The sequence below is a fragment of the Trichoderma ghanense genome (genome assembly GCF_004382785.1).
Source record: "Trichoderma ghanense strain CCMA-1212 chromosome Unknown scaffold_8, whole genome shotgun sequence".
In the NCBI taxonomy this organism is placed as follows: domain Eukaryota; kingdom Fungi; phylum Ascomycota; class Sordariomycetes; order Hypocreales; family Hypocreaceae; genus Trichoderma; species Trichoderma ghanense.
Genome location: NW_027395671.1, coordinates 276,922 through 292,201, shown reverse-complemented (window position 1 = coordinate 292,201; position 15,280 = coordinate 276,922). Strand labels below are relative to the sequence as shown.

General features: G+C 54.0%; 5 protein-coding genes across 5 annotated transcripts; 2 read left to right on the top strand and 3 right to left on the bottom strand.

The window, feature by feature from the left end:
• Positions 1 to 137: 137 nt before the first annotated feature.
• Positions 138 to 2,940, bottom strand: CCMA1212_006716 (Lymphoid-specific helicase; the record flags this gene model as incomplete). Its single annotated transcript, XM_073703919.1, has 4 exons — positions 138 to 994; positions 1,056 to 2,001; positions 2,055 to 2,371; positions 2,433 to 2,940. 4 exons carry the CDS (start codon positions 2,938 to 2,940, stop codon positions 138 to 140), a joined length of 2,628 nt encoding a protein of 875 aa, XP_073557570.1.
• A 746-nt stretch (positions 2,941 to 3,686) lies between these two features.
• CCMA1212_006715 (tRNA-aminoacylation cofactor ARC1) lies at positions 3,687 to 4,907 on the top strand (the record flags this gene model as incomplete). Its single annotated transcript, XM_073703918.1, has 1 exon — positions 3,687 to 4,907. The coding sequence occupies one exon, from the start codon at positions 3,687 to 3,689 to the stop codon at positions 4,905 to 4,907; it is 1,221 nt and encodes a 406-aa protein (XP_073557573.1).
• Positions 4,908 to 5,271: 364 nt separating this feature from the next.
• On the bottom strand, positions 5,272 to 10,424 carry CCMA1212_006714 (uncharacterized protein; the record flags this gene model as incomplete). The annotated part of the gene is made up of 2 exons (XM_073703917.1): positions 9,883 to 10,424; positions 5,272 to 9,218 (listed from the first exon to the last, which is right to left on the bottom strand). The coding sequence occupies exons 1-2, from the start codon at positions 10,397 to 10,399 to the stop codon at positions 5,272 to 5,274; spliced, it is 4,464 nt and encodes a 1,487-aa protein (XP_073557572.1). The 5' UTR covers positions 10,400 to 10,424.
• On the top strand, positions 9,897 to 11,825 carry CCMA1212_006713 (ATPase synthesis protein 25; the record flags this gene model as incomplete). Its single annotated transcript, XM_073703916.1, has 1 exon — positions 9,897 to 11,825. One exon carries the CDS (start codon positions 9,897 to 9,899, stop codon positions 11,823 to 11,825), a length of 1,929 nt encoding a protein of 642 aa, XP_073557567.1.
• Positions 11,826 to 12,068: 243 nt separating this feature from the next.
• Positions 12,069 to 13,340, bottom strand: CCMA1212_006712 (uncharacterized protein; the record flags this gene model as incomplete). Its single annotated transcript, XM_073703915.1, has 2 exons — positions 12,069 to 13,159; positions 13,226 to 13,340. The coding sequence occupies 2 exons, from the start codon at positions 13,338 to 13,340 to the stop codon at positions 12,069 to 12,071; spliced, it is 1,206 nt and encodes a 401-aa protein (XP_073557566.1).
• Positions 13,341 to 15,280: the final 1,940 nt, after the last annotated feature.

Genomic DNA, 15,280 nt, shown 5'->3' with positions numbered 1-15,280 from the left:
CCGTTCAAATCAGCATGGTATGATTCCCCTACCAGTCAGTCACTATCATAAGTGATGTGATCGTCACGAATATGCCCTCTAATTCGTAGCCATTGTAATCCACTCAAGCCAGATAACCATCCATTCCAACAGATGCATCAACTCTTTCTCGCCATCTTGATCGAGTCTGAACCCGTCTCTACAACTCTGAATGCATCCGCGTCGCCATCGCCCCGGGCAGCCCTCTCAAACGCTTCCTCACTCCTATCACATATTGTCTCCAAATCCTGATCGCTCAGGATGTCATCTCCTCCTGAAACTTCGTACACTTGACCATCCTTCAGCAGCAACGCTCGTAAAGTCTCAGGGTCCAGGTCTTCTTCCTTTTCGTTCAGCTTCTGGCCCATCGTCTTGAAACCTCCCTTGCGGATGACGAGCTTTTCCAGTCTCCGCTTTGCATCTGCGGAAAGCAACAGTGACTCTTCCACAGTTCCCTTGGTAGCGAGACGATACACCAGCACTGGACGCTCTTGACCGATACGATGCGCACGGTCCTGAGCTTGCAAATCTTGCTGAGGGTTGAAGTCGCTATCGAAAAGAATAACAGTGTCTGCAGAAGCCAGGTTGATGCCTTGGCCACCAGCACGCGTGGACAAAAGGAATATCTTGTACTCCGGATCACTGTTGAAGAGCTTTATGCTCTCCCTTCTGTCGGCCTGAGCGATGCTGCCATCGATGCGACAAACTTTCCAGCCACGTAATTCTCTGCAATAATCTTCCAAAATGTCAAGCTGCGTAGTGAATTGCGAAAATATGAGCACCTTGTGGTCGCTCTTGAAGAGGTGCTTCAAAAGGCGATCGAGGAGAAGCATTTTGCCAGAGGCTGTGACAATGCTTTCATCCACTGGAACATCAGTTGCCACGGCCCACGGGTTGTAAAAGTTGTGAGGGCTGTTGCAGACCAACCGGAGCTGAGCTAGGGGGTTCCCCAGCTTCTTGCGCGAAATCTGCTTTTCTGTGAACTTGTTAGCATCAACGGAGATGCTGATGTGATTGGAACTGAAGGAAAAACATACTAGCCATTTCAAAGGTCTGTGCCAGTTCCATGTCTTCAGCAGACATTGGCTCTGCAGACTTGTCGTCACTGTCTTCGTTGGCCATTTCCCTCGCCAGCTTTTCTTCAAACTCATCATCAGACATTCTCTCCTCGTCAGAATCGGCCTCTTTATATGAACGACTGGCATGGCGACGGCCACGAGTGCTCAACGGCGTCGACTGTCGACTAGACTTTGCGCTCTTGGAGTCTGACGCAATAGACGTTGGCGGACTCTTTCGCTTCGGCGTCTGAATGGTAGGCGATGACTGGGACTTGGCATTCTTAGGAGGCCGTCCTGGTCCCCGCTTGCCCATCATGAGGCTAAAGGCGTTCGCCGGGGATGCTGACCTGTCTTTGGCTCTAGCACTTTGTCGAAGAGGCAGCGACACCGGCTTGTCGTCCTTATCTTTCTTAGTTGTTGACCTTGCGCGTGAAGAGGATCGAGTGGTAGTCTGAGACGCCGTTTTGGATCGAATCATTTCCACAGCTTTCTCTTCGAGGTATGATCTAGTGTCCATGTTTTTGTTCGAGATGACGTTGTACAAGTCGGTTTGTTCTTTCGTCATGGGGGCAAAGAGAACATATTCTCGCTTTTTAGGGAGGTATGCGGCCACATCGTGCTTGATTCGCCGGAGCAAAAGGGGCTGGAGGATGAGATGAATTTTCTTGACCAAGTCCTGCTTCATCTGGTCTTCGATGAATTGCTGGGTCCCTTGCTCATCGCCTAGCTCGGAAAAGTCGAACCAAGACTCGAACGCTTCCCAGTCTGTAAAGATATTCGGCAAGAGGAAATGCAGGAGAGACCAAAGCTCTTTCAGGTTGTTCTGGAGCGGCGTTCCAGTGATGAGCAAACGAGTGGCGGATGAGAACTGGCGCAGCTGCTGGAATAACTTTGCATCGGCGTTCTTCATACGATGACCCTCATCCTATGCCATCAAGCTTAGCAGATACTCTAGGAAATGCATATTATGACGCTCACAATGATGATAAACTCCCACTTGATGCGCGACAGGTTGTGATGATCATTCAAGACCATCTCGTACGACGTGCAGACAACGGGAAACTTTTCAGTAGGCCGACCAGACTTGAGATGGTTCATGATCTTCTTGCGGAAAATCTCCTCTCGTTGCGCCTTGTTGCCGTGGTACATCTCAACAGGGATTGAAGGCACCCATTTGTGGAATTCATCGATCCAGTTCGAGAGTGTACTGAGGGGGGCAACGATGAGATGAGGTCCGAGGTATTGCTCCTGTTCTCGAAGCAGCGCTATCAGGGCAATGGTCTGGATTGTTTTGCCTAAGCATGGGTCAGCAAGTCGATAGACGATGGAGAAAATGGGACGCAATGCTTCACTAACCAAGACCCATCTCATCAGCCAAGATGCCGCTCATGCCCTGCGAGCAGATTTCGTACATCCAGGTGAGTCCTTCCAGCTGGTACTCTCGCATCGTGCCGCCGACCATGCATTTGGGCTGCGTGGCCATCTGCAGGTTATGCTCCCCAAGCTTCTGGCCATCAAGGCTACTTCCAACGCGTCCAAGGACCTGTGTCTTTTTCGTGAGAATATCGCTGAAAGCTGCGCTCTTCTGTAGCAGCTCATCCAACTCCCGAGCCTTTGCCTCTCGTTCGGCCTTCGTCTCAGCCTTCTTCTTCCGTCGCTGCTTAAGGAGGGAAGCACGGCGTTTCTCCTCCAGGGCATTGTTCGCAGAACGCGCCCTTGCTTCTTCCTTGATGATGTCTTCGTCAACGAGGCCGACGTCTTCCTGGTCGTCAAACGGATCTACCGGCGGAGAAGAGGGCGCCGTCGTTGGCGTCCGTGACTTCGACATGATGGAATCAATCTCCGAGGCCGACGTATTCGCCATGACGAAAATCAAGCAGAAGAGTAACCAATCAAAGCCTTCAACGAGACAGAGAGAATTGCACACAGCATTCGACAGTCAAGTGAATAAAAGGCCAATACACTCCGATGCAGCCGGCCAGCCAAGGATTCACGAAAACGATTCCAACGGGTTACACAAGAATCCGGCGCGTGAGAAAAAGACGGGAAAAGAGAAGACCGTGCGCTAATGCAGGAACCAAGAGAAAGGTCACCCAAAAGTGAAGCGTGCCAGCAGTCAAAACTGCCAATTGCAGCGCAATCCAAGCAACGATTCACCAGAGTCGCAGGTTCGAGGGAAGGGAGTTGTGAAGAGAGCTGAGATGCGGCGTGACGTAGCGAAACGCGAAATGGCAACGCGATCACGTGTCTCTTTGCTGTCAAATCTGGTGTTGCGCGTAAAGTGGCGTATTCTCTCCTTCCATCGCGTCAAGCCACGGATCTCTTCATCTCCAGATTCGGACGTGGCTAGTGAGCGCCACAGCCAGCCTCGACTTGCCCCTCCATCCCACCACGATCGACCAACCCCGCTATCAAAAATTGTCCATCTCGAGACTCACCCCCAAAACCACCAAAAAAAAAACAACCACATAAAAGCCAGACAAGAAGCCACCATCTCGGCTTCTTATCCCCCCCAAACCAGCAAAGCTGTTTCTGCGTCGCCTCCCCCGCTCCCTCCCGAGCATCTCTTCTCCATACCGCTTCCGCCCCGTAACCTTCCTCACCGTCAAAATGGCAGCCCTCAGCTCCCAAAAGTACACGCCCACCGAGGAGGCCGAGATCCAGCAGTGGCTCACCACCTCGGAGCGCCTCAAGTCCGCCGACAACAAGTCCGAGATCCTCGAGACGCTCAACGGCCACCTCTCCAGCCGGACAACGCTGCTCGGCAGCAAGCCCAGCAAGGCCGACGTCGCCATCTACGAGGCCCTCGCACCCATCGTCGCCAAATGGACGCCTGAGGAGCGCACCGGCGAGAAGGGCTTGCCGCACATCGTCCGCCACGTCGACTTTGTCCAGAACGCGCCCGTCTTTGGGCTGGATCTGAAGGATGAGCAAAAGGTCAAGGTCGACCAGGAGGAGGTCCTGTACGTCAAGCCCCCCGTCGACGCAAAGGCCGAAAAGGAGCGCCTCAAGAAGGAGAAGGCTGCTGCTGCTGCTGCCGCCGCCGGAGGCAACAATAACAACAATGCCACCCTCGCCGACCGCACCAAGGAAAAGGCCAAGGAGGTCAAGGACAAGGCCAAGGAGGTCGTCGCCGAAGCCAAGGGCACTGCTGCTGCCGCCGCCGGAGGCGACAAGCCCAAGAAGGAGAAGAAGGAGAAGGCGCCCAAGCCGCAAAAGGCCCCCGCTGCCGCCGCTCCCCTGTCCCCTTGCCTGATCGACCTGCGCGTCGGCCACATCCTCAAGGCCGTCAACCACCCCGACGCCGACTCGCTCTACGTCTCGACCATTGCCGTGGGCGACGCCCCCGGAAGCGAGGACACCACCGAGTACGAGGGTCAGATCTGCCGCACCGTGTGCTCCGGCCTCAACGGCCTCGTTCCCCTCAAGGAGATGCAGGGCCGCAAGGTCGTTGTCGTGTGCAACCTCAAGCCCGTCAAGATGCGCGGCATCAAGTCCTGCGCCATGGTCCTCGCCGCGTCCCCCAAGGTCAAGGAGGGCGAGGTCGACGACCACAAGGGCCCCGTCGAGCTGGTGACTCCCCCCGAGGGCGCCAAGGCCGGCGAGCGCGTCTTCTTCGAGGGCTGGAAGGGCGAGCCCGAGGGCGTGTTGAACCCCAAGAAGAAGATTTGGGAGACGTTCCAGCCGGGCTTCACGACGACGGATAACCTCGAGGCTGCGTTTGATGCGAGCGTTGTTGAGCAGCTGGGCAAGACGGGTGTGGGCAGGCTGGTGACTGAGAGCGGTGGTGTTTGCACAGTCAAGTCTCTGAAGAACGCAACGGTTCGGTAAATACAGTTTGTACATAGACAGAATAAGACGATTTATGTCATCACAAAGCCATTGGAACTGTCATGATCTTCTCTCTTTTACTTTCTTCTTTTTACTATTTTCGACTATGTATCATAGCATGGCCATGATGATGCGCAACTGACCAACCACTCTTCCAGTATGGTCATATGAAAGCCTAATATACAAAATGTATCAAAAACCGCTGAAATGCCCCGAGATCTTGCTAACCACGAAAACGCCATATAAATGCACCATTTTCAACGCCAATCCACCCCCCCATGATCCTCTCCAAATATACCTCCATGATAACGGCCGTAGTAGTAGTAAGAATATAGTCGAGATATACACCACCATTTGTACATGTCTAAGAGAAGAAATACTTGCTCTCCCTCAAGCGCTTCACATCAAAATCGCCCTTCTTGGGAACCTCCGGAATAGTCAGCGGCAGCCAAACAGGCAGCGGCGTCTTCTTCTTCTGCGGCGCAGGCGCCTTCTCGCCCGCAACCTGGGTCTCGAAAAAGGACGAGTGCATGTCCTTCATGAGCCGCTGGGTGAACTCTGCGGACACGGCCGAGTTGTCCGTCTGGGCCTCGAGGTCCTCCGCATCGACCAGGTCGGCCTCTTCCGGCATGGCACCCAAGCCAATATCCTTAGCATCCTCTTGGATATCCATGTCGACTTCGGCAGCCATCATCTCCTCGTACACGGAGGCGGGGGTGACAATCTTCTTGGCGGCCTCGAGGTCCCAGGGGTTTCCGGACAGCTTCAGCTGGTTGCGCTTGTGCTCGAGGAGAAGCTCCTCCTTGGGGGAGAGCTTGCTTGCCTTGCGCAGCTCCTTGATCTTCTTGGCGACCGGCGTGTCGGGGTCAATCTTGGCAAGGTAAATGGATCCTTGGTGACGCGCCGCAAACTCGGCGCCCAGGCGGCCAACAACGTCCTCTTCGTGAATTCGGATAAAGGCCTCACGCAAGACCTCATTCATGACGTCGAGGTCGCCCGCATGTGTCCAGAACGAATCGTGGACAGCAGCAAAGTCGAGCCCCCGAGCGTGGCACTCCAGCGCTGACAGCAACATGTGACTAGCGTCCAGGGAGTGGATGAAGTTGGGAGGGAACCCCTGGAGCTGCTTCCTCCTGTTGACGGGATCCGTCTGGTCGCTCATAGGGTAGATGACGGCTTGAAGGCACGTCTTGATTTCTCGAGCAGTAGTCTTGCGATAAGGCTGGACGACGGGCATGCGAAGGGGCGTTGTCCAAACGACAGACGATCGGAACTGCTGGATGAGGTCGTCGAACTCGACCTTCTTTCTGCTTGATGTCGCCTTTTTGGCCTTGCCAGTGCGAGAAGCACCATCATCGCCTTCGCCATATTGATCCACGATCTGCTGTAGCTGGGCCGGAGTCAGTGCTCGGCACACGCGTCCACCAATCTCGCCAAGCCAGTACTGGATGTCGTGGGCACCCTTGAACATGGTGGCAAGCGCTTGGAAGACTTGTTTTGCAATGTACGTCGACAGCAGCATGTTGGAGATGCCAACATCGTCGCCCAAGGTGGGATACAAAGCGTCGATCTGTTTGCAGATTTGCTTCTTTGCTCCTGAAAATGTAACACCGTACACGTTCGTCATCACCGTCTGCTTCACAACCTTGCGGGTAATCTTCCCGTGCAACGCTTTTGCAAAGGTATTACCGTTCTCCATGTCCTTGGCAATAGCCTGTTTGACGAGGTCGGCAACCGCAGAGTATACATCGGCAGGCCTGTCGCCGGGCTCCAAGTTCACTTGCTTCGCTCCCCACGTGTCACCGCCGAGAGCTGCATAATGCTGAAGTCCGTTGCAGGTACCGTCCTGGTGAACTGGCAGATGCGACACAAACTTTGTGGGATCGGGAAGCTCAAGGGCGGCCTTGAGCTCAAAGCAAGCAGAGAGACACTGCCAGGGGTCTTCACCCTTGAGCCACCACCTGCTGCCGTTCAAAGGGTTGGTGGCCGAGTCGATAATGTTGGCCACATTCTCGTCCGCAAAAGCCTCGCGTTCGTCAAAGCTGGCCTTGTCTAGGCCGTACACGTTGGCAAGGTGAATCTTCAGCCACCGCAGGCCTCTCGCCCCCAGCTCTTTGCCTCTGGCGAATTTCAAGATGGCTCGCGCGTGATCGGCACCCATATGGTTGAGGTATGTCGGCATGGGATATGCTCTGCCTCGGTAGTCGACATTGTGCGGGAAATAGATGGTCTGATTGCGGAAGGCTCGTGCAATCTCTAGCTGCAGGTTCATGAAACAGCGTTGCGAATGCAGACCGGAGCGCTCGTTCTCAATCGCCTTGACTGCTCGAATCCAGTTTCCGCGTGCAAGAGGATCTGCTGAAGAATCTGGCTCGGGGGGGATTGTGAGGTTCGGGTGGAGTGGTGGAATGTTGGCGATTTCTTCGCCAGTGTTCCATGCCTCCATCATAACATTCAGGGTGTCCTTGTTGATGATCCATGGTGTTTTGCCGAGGACATCCAGCCCTTTGAACACCTGCGTCATGTCGCCTCGTTTGATTGCCGCGTTGCTGTACAACTTCTGCTCGACATCTCCTGGCTTCACCCGGACAAAGCTGGTCGTGCTGTCCAAAAAGCCACCTTCAGTGAAAGACTTCCAAGGCTTGGGCTCAACAACCATTGGTATATGTTTGGCGATGAAGTCGCCCACTGGCTCTCGCTTGAGCTGCTCGACCAAGCGAGTGTTGAAAAAAAGGGCACCGACTTTTTTGCCCTTTCGGAGGATCGACTGGTGGTTGAAGGCGGGCTGGTACTGGCTGATCAGTTCTTTCGATGTTGAGCCCTCCACCACAACATTGATCTTGGCCGACTCCATGAGCATCTGCAGCAGAATTGAGCCAACTTGGGCCTTGATCTGGAGAGACCAGGGGCTCCGGCTGTTTTCCTCCAGGGCCGATTGTTGTTCCGTGGTATCGACCAGAACAGGTGGCTGTTCCTCTTTGCCAGCATCTTTGCTGCTGGCCTTTTTGCTTGATTTGTCCTTGTTACCCACGAAGCGCAGTTTGCGCTCCCGTCGGGCTTTTCTCTCGGCCAATTCCTTCTGGTACATCTCAATATCCTCCTGGACAGCCTTTGCGATATGCGTGATCAGCCTGCTGATAGGAAGGCCCTTTTCAACGCCTAGAACAGTTCCGAGGTTGATGACTGATAAAATCGTAACAGCCGCCAGGCGTGCCGGGTCGCCCTGCTGAATGAATGGACCGTAGATACACCTTGTCAGGTCCTTGTCCGATTTCGACTTCTTTGCTTCTGACTGTTCAATCAGCCTCAGCTCTTGGTAGATCCGGGCCTCCATGGCACTCATCCATGATGCCAAGTTCTGTGACATGGACCCTTCCTTGGTGGATGGTGCCAGAGCTGTTGTGACACCCCGCTTCTGCAATGTTTTGTTGTCCAGTCGCCATTTCTCGATTGCCGAACTAATACTATCCCGCTCCAGCTGCAGCTGAATATCCACGCGATCTGAATAAGGAAGCTTGGAGATGTCGACATCCTGCAGCCCCAGCAAGAGACCCAGGCCCTTCTTCAGGGTCCTGAGACCCTCGCCGCGTTGCGGGGTTGGGATGAGCTCCGGAACACTCCCAGAAGCTGAGGTTTGGCCAGCCTCGGTGTCAAGGGCAGACGACGCTTCCGCCTCTTGAGAGTTCTCCGCTGCAAGAGCCAAGTCCTCTAGGTCTCCTTCGTCGGGGGCAAAGTTGTACGTCGGGCAGATTCGGGTGATGACGGCGAGGTCCTGGTCGCTGAGGATTTCGTCCATGCTAAGGACTCGCAGTCCAGCTTCGTCCGGGGCCATGCCCATATATCGCTTGACCAGACGTTCCAATCGGGCGCCCCTCTCGGACAGCAGAGATGCCTTGAGCATACAGGCAATTGTTTCGGCCGTGTGTGGCAAATTCTTGCTTCTAATCTGCAGCTCGTACCATTTGTGAAGCTGCTCGGCTTGCTTTCGATCGGGCGAGGTGCGCATTTGGTTGAGAGATGCTCGCAAATACTTGTTGTTGAGAACGATTCGCTCTTCGTCCGTTGTGGTTCCCACGGCGCTGAGACGCTTCAGCACCAGCGCTGCTCTTTCAAGTTTTCCTACTCTGATGCAGGCGTCGAACACCATGAGCATATCTTCTGGTTCGCCAGGGATGCCGTAGGTGTTGGTCTTCGTCTGGGCCTTTGGGGCTCCCGGCTCAGGAATGGTCAACGGTGACGCTGGATTGAATGCGTGAATCTCGAATGGCGGTATTGATGAGCTTGACAGGTTATTATATGGCATTCCCTCCACTTTGAAGTCGTCCACGGCCGTGGCAAGCGTTCGCTCGTGTGAGCCGAAGCCAAGATCGAGTCCCCGGCGCCATGGCCGCAGATGGTTGGCCACATCTCCGCGTGAACTTAGGGTAGAGATGCAGGACTGGAGAGAGGAGAGTCTGGGAGAGGTTCGAATGGCCTTGAAGGCAGCTGCATGGCGAAGAGAGGCGCTGCGGCCCGCGTGCCTCGGCAGCATCTTGACGTGCAGATATCAATCGCACCGCCAATGAAGACGGTCGAGATACACAAATGCAGGATTGTTGAGGAGTCTCAAAGAAACAGAAATGCAAGAGTGTATGGGAAAGAAAAAGAAATACAGAGAGAAGAGTGGCGCTGGTGAGGAACAAAAAGTTCCGCCAGTATCGAGTTACTGGTGGTGCGAGAAGCAACTTTCGCCAGATGCGGGACTGCTGGATTTTTTTTTCCAATCTTTTTTTCCATCTTTTTTTCCATCTTTTTTTCTCTTTAGCATGCAGACACCTCATGATTGGTTGATTCAGGCAAACTGTCACGTGTGACCACCAAAATGATGGCGCCAGCCCCACCAACGCCACCCGCAGCTTTTCTGCAGCGCAAAAGTTGTGCCTGTGCCATAACTGGCGATTTCGAAATAGCTTCATCTTTCCGCCAAAGCGCTCACGAAAGGCCGCAGAGATGATTTCCCGCCCGGTGGCTGCGACTCTGGGCTGCTGTGGATGCCGGCAGGCGATCCTGCGGGCGGTTGCGTCCAGGCCACTGGCTGGCATTGGACAATCGGCCTCGCGAGGCATCAGGCCGGTGGCAAGCTCTGGATTTCGAGGTGTTGCGACAAGCCAGCAGTTCGGGACGGCTGCGCAAAGGAACGCAGAGGCAAAGGCAGAGATTGAAGAGATCAGAGACGAGGAGGAGATTTCCGAGAGCGAGGAGCCCGCAGATACGCCGTGGTTCCTGGATGTTGAACCGCCCCGACGTGCGCCGCTGCAGCACATTGCATCGCTGCCGAAAGTGCCCGAAGATGCGCCCCCTCTCCTCGAGCCGATGATGAAGTACATATACGAAGACATGGGTCTAGACGAGCTGTGCATGCTGGACCTCCGCGAGCTCGATCCGCCGGCAGCGCTTGGTCCCAACCTCATCATGATCTTCGGAACGGCACGAAGCGAGAGGCACTTGCACATTTCTGCAGGGCGCTTCGTCCGATGGCTGCGCAAAAACCACCAAGTTGGCGCTCGGGCGGACGGGTTAATCGGCCCCGGAGAGCTCAAGACGAAGCTGCGCAGGCTGAGGAAGAAGGCCAAGATGCTGGGCACCAACACGATGATCATGCCCGGCTCGGATAATGGCATTTCGACGGGCTGGGTCTGCGTCAACTTCAGCGCACATGACCACGGAGCGCAAGAATCTCACAGTTACGACGAGAGTGGGCGGTTTTCTGGGTTCGGCACGCCGCTGACGGGAACGACGGTGGTTGTGCAATGCATGACGGAGTCAAGGCGAAACGAGCTTGATCTGGAAACCCTCTGGCGAGGCATCCTGAAGCGAAACATGGAAGAGATGCAAAAGGTGAAGGGAAAGAAGGTGGTGGATCCATCAGAGCTGGAATCCATGGTCTCGGCAAAGATCCAGATGCCCGACAGCCCTTCTGCCCAGCAGTGGCAAGCCCTTAAACTGGCCTCTCAGCAGCAGCGGCAGTTTTCAACCATGGCGCGACGCCTCCAAGCCCCTACTCAGAGCAGTGAGTCTAGAGTGACTTCAATTGATTCCGGAGCTCTAGTAACAGAAGATCAGCCGGATAGTCCAAAGTTGGATCTGAGTACGCTGCGGCGGCATATCCACGACGTTCAAGTGGCCGGGACTCCAGTGAGCCGCGAGACTTTTCAGAGCCTCGTTTCAGCCATCTTTCAAGCCGAGGTGACTGCGGAAGATACTGCTTCGGAACGGCTCGCTCTGGCAGATCAACTCAGTCTCATGGCCGAGGAGCGCGGCGTCTCCGTCATGTCCAAGGATTGGCTCATCACCCTCATCGAGTCTATGGTCAAGTCTCCGGCATATGGTCCCGAGCTGCAGCGGGCACAGAAGAACGTGGAATATCTTTTATCCACCAAACAGTCATCTGCGTTGAAGACGAGCGAGATTATGCGGCTCATGGCAGCATACGCGCACCAATCAGACTGGGACAAGTTCTGGGACGCTTTCCGCTCGCCAGCCCGCTTCCTGCTGCCTCGATCGCCGGAGCTGTACGAGTACGCATACCGCGTCATGGCAGCCACTGGCGATCGAAAGCTGTGCACCGATGCTATGCGCTGGGTGTATCCCGAGATGCTCAAGGAAGAGCCCAAGATATGGCCAGTCGGAACACTGTACGCGTCATTAAAGGCGTGTATCCTGGCTGCCGATCCTTCTGCCGAGAACCTGCTGCATCACCCTCCTCCCCAGGACGGGCTGGATCTGTTTGGCCAGCGGCAGTTGGCGCACAGGGAGTTTGTGCGCGTGTTGAAGGAGGTTGAGAACATGCGGCATTATTATATGGGGGAGCAGGCGAGGGAGCACAGGGCGCAGACGCTTCGCGACTTGTCAGGACAGATGCCGTCCAGTGACAAATAGGGTACGCGGAAGTCATGAGACGGTGTTTGTCTATTTCGAAAGGACATTTATAGAATTCGGAGTTGTGACACGATAGATAGAAGGTTGCCAAAAGCATAGAGGATCAGTTGTTATTTCGTACGCTCCGTTGAAACTCTCACTCATGTTTCATGTATCATAGAATTCGTCTGCATCTCTAGACAAGCTATCTATATGGCAAGAAACAATCTCTTCTAATTCTTATCCACCAAATAAACGCTTATTCTAAAGCTGTGACTGCGAAGCCCCCTCAACCCCCTTCAAAGCCTCCCTCAACAACGGCGCAACCTGCTTCCTACTCGACGCCAAATCCCTCTGCCTCCACGCCCTCCTCCTCCCATCATCCCCATCCAACAACCCATCCCTCCACTGCTCAAGCTTCAACCCCTCCGCAATGCCAGGAAACCTCTTCGCCGCCTCAATCCCCTTCTCCGTGATCCCCCACACGAGGAGATGACGCTGGAACTCTCCGCCTGGATTCGACGTCGTCATGATGCTCGCGACATCAAGCTTTCTTTCCTTTGCCCACCGGGCCAATTCGTCGATGAATACGTCGGGTTGTTTTGCTTTCTCGAGGAGGAAGTCAAAGTCTTGCACGACGCAGCTTATGCCTAGCTTCAGCCCTGCTTCCTCCCATTCTTTGTAATCCTTGCGGAAAATATCGTAGAAGCTGAGCTTGGAAATGTCCTCCTTCACGGCAGTAATTTCCTCGAAGAACTGAGTCTGCTGGAACTGCTGCTGACGAATCTTTGTGTGCAGGTATTTCGCAGCACGGATATCCTTTTCCTTGACCTTGTGCTCCTCTTTCAGGTCCAGCGTGTCGATGAGAATGGGCGCAAAGGCGAGTGTCGCTAGTTTGACGTCTTCCTCGGCGGCGGCCTCTTTTGGATCTACTCCTTCTTCTGTCTCCATTGGAGGGAAAGAGTCCCACGCGGCGCGGGACTCGTCAATGATGAGACTCATGCAGCTCCCGCAGGGCTCGATGATGCGCGGCTTCACGTCATGGCTGATGACATTTTCATCAACGTGGTGGTCGATGCATCCTATAACTCTAGACTGGAATTTCTGCAGCTGGCCCGTCAAGGCGTTATGGTCCACCAAGAACCACTGCGTCTCTTCGGGTTTCAGATCAGGAAGTTCTGAAAGCGTGAGGATGTCTGAGGGAGAGAGTCCAGCTCGTTGCAGGACCGCCGTCATTTCGGTGCGTAGAACGAGCTCTGACCGGGGAATGTTGGAGAGGGGAATGTGTAGAGTGTGAGGAGGCGAGTTGGTGCGGATGTATGCCAGCACTACGGCTGAGCAGAGAGAATCGAGGTCTTGATATGACGTTAGGCTGGTGCTGTAGCGGCATTGAAGGGTGGTGTTTCATGTGAGATTTTTACCTGCAGACTCATTGCCAACGACCAGCGTGAGAGGACTGGATCGTTGGGCTGGAGGAGCAGTCAGCGCAGACCGAGCAGCGGCTAGAAAGCCCTTGAGCGGCAGTCTAGGCGGCATCTTGTGCCTGTAAATCTTGTTGATGCTGGAGTGATTGATGTGGTTGCTTCTTCAAGGCATAGGTAAGCTGAAGTCTGCAATTGTAAGGCTGACCTTGGCGGGGCTCACGACTCTTATCGCGATAGTATCAACTCTCCATTTTCCATATCGTGGGGAAGCATGGAACATCTGCCCCTCACGACGTCATTCAACCCAACTAACCCATGCATCTACCATTCAATTGCCCGTATTCAGGACAAGATACCAGACAAGGGAGGAGAGGCGACATGAGGGGTACATGATGGAAGAAACTTGAATTACAAGGTAGAAGGACGGAGAGCTCATTTGTATAAAACCCTGTTCGGATGCAAGCAGTGGCGGCAACGTTGGTGGACCAACGTGTGCTTGAACGCTCCTTGGACAAGAGAAACGTCAAAGCCATGGGCTTTGATATCCGCGAGTAGGAGCCCAAACGGCGTTGCATACGTGACGTCGTGCATGTCGTCCAAACCACTGCCATTGCCTGCCATTAGGATTCCAGCAGGGCGTCCTTTCATATCCCAGATGCAGGAACCAGAATCACCCAGGTTGAGAGAAAGATGGGAGGACATCATCTCTCGACCTGAGGACCGAAACGATTGCCCATTCTTCACTTACAATCTTTCTTTTCCCCGTCTGGGGTTCCCGTGGTGCGAATGATTAATCGATTTTGAGAGTGTTGCCAAAGGCCCATAGTCAAAACACTCGATACGCCATACTTGGCTACACATATCGCCAGCTCGTCAAAGTATTCAGAGGGGTTAAGAAGCTCTCTATAAGGAAAGGAACGACTTGTTTGAGTAACTCAAAACAGCCGGCCTTTAGAGGCGGGGGTATTGGATGATTTACAAGCCCCTTCCATACGGGTTCGGCTCTTCGAACAGCTTAAGCTTTCAAAACCAGGGGCGCTGCCGTCAGTATCATCGTCCGCGGCCTGTGATTCATAGCTCTTTCGACTGCTCTCGATTGTAGGTTGGTTCGACCAGAGTGATGTTCTCTGAAGGGGCCAGACTCCGGACGGCGGCGGCAGCATGTCTCCAAGCCCTGATTCGGAATTAATGGCCACATGAGCGACAGGTCAGAGTCACAACCCTAGGTTTTCCGTCAGGGGAAGAGGGAGGAAGCGAGAGCAAGGGGCTTTGGCTCCGACTGGTATTTGTAGGACATCTGTCATCGCAATCTGAGTTCCCAAGGCAGCCAGTGAACCAAGAGTGCATTCGAGTGAATGGTTCTGGAAACCCTGAGGAAAGCTGCAAGGTTGCTGTCGGTGGACGCAGGTTACTGCTCTACGGTTACGTTTGACATTGGTAGAAACGTAAGGTCGCGGCCGGAGACGTAGATTGCGCTACCAAGCAGTCTTAGCGACGCATGACGTTAACTACTTTCCTACTGTTGCTCTATCACTATAGTAGGATGAATTCAATAGCATCTAGTAGATAGATTCTCATTTCTTTGGATCTGCTATCTGTGTAGATGTTGGTTTTTTCTAGTGGCAGACGTACCGTAGCTAGATCGTCTAGATAAAGAGACGACTGGATATGCGCCTACTCTATGCTCCTGCTTCTGTTCTTCTATATGGACCTATAGCATACACGTCCATACCTCAAGTCACTTGATCCAAGATGACAGTAAATCTATACTCAATAGCGCAATCCTGAATTCTTCTTTTCCTAAAGTGAATGGAGACGAGTCGTCCACTTCAAGCCTTGTGTATGTGGATTGGGAAAAGATGGGCGATGAATTACTAATGTTGACTTTCTGCGTGGTATTGCCTCAAGCTCTGAGCAAGCACACTGCCAAACTGCAATCACATCCAGTCTCTTGCGCACAAAATCCCCGATTTCGAAGCGTTTCTACCTTAGACGCGATAACCTCGGTGCTGCCCCTCCTCAGTCTGCCCCTCCGCCCCTCCTCGTCTCCCA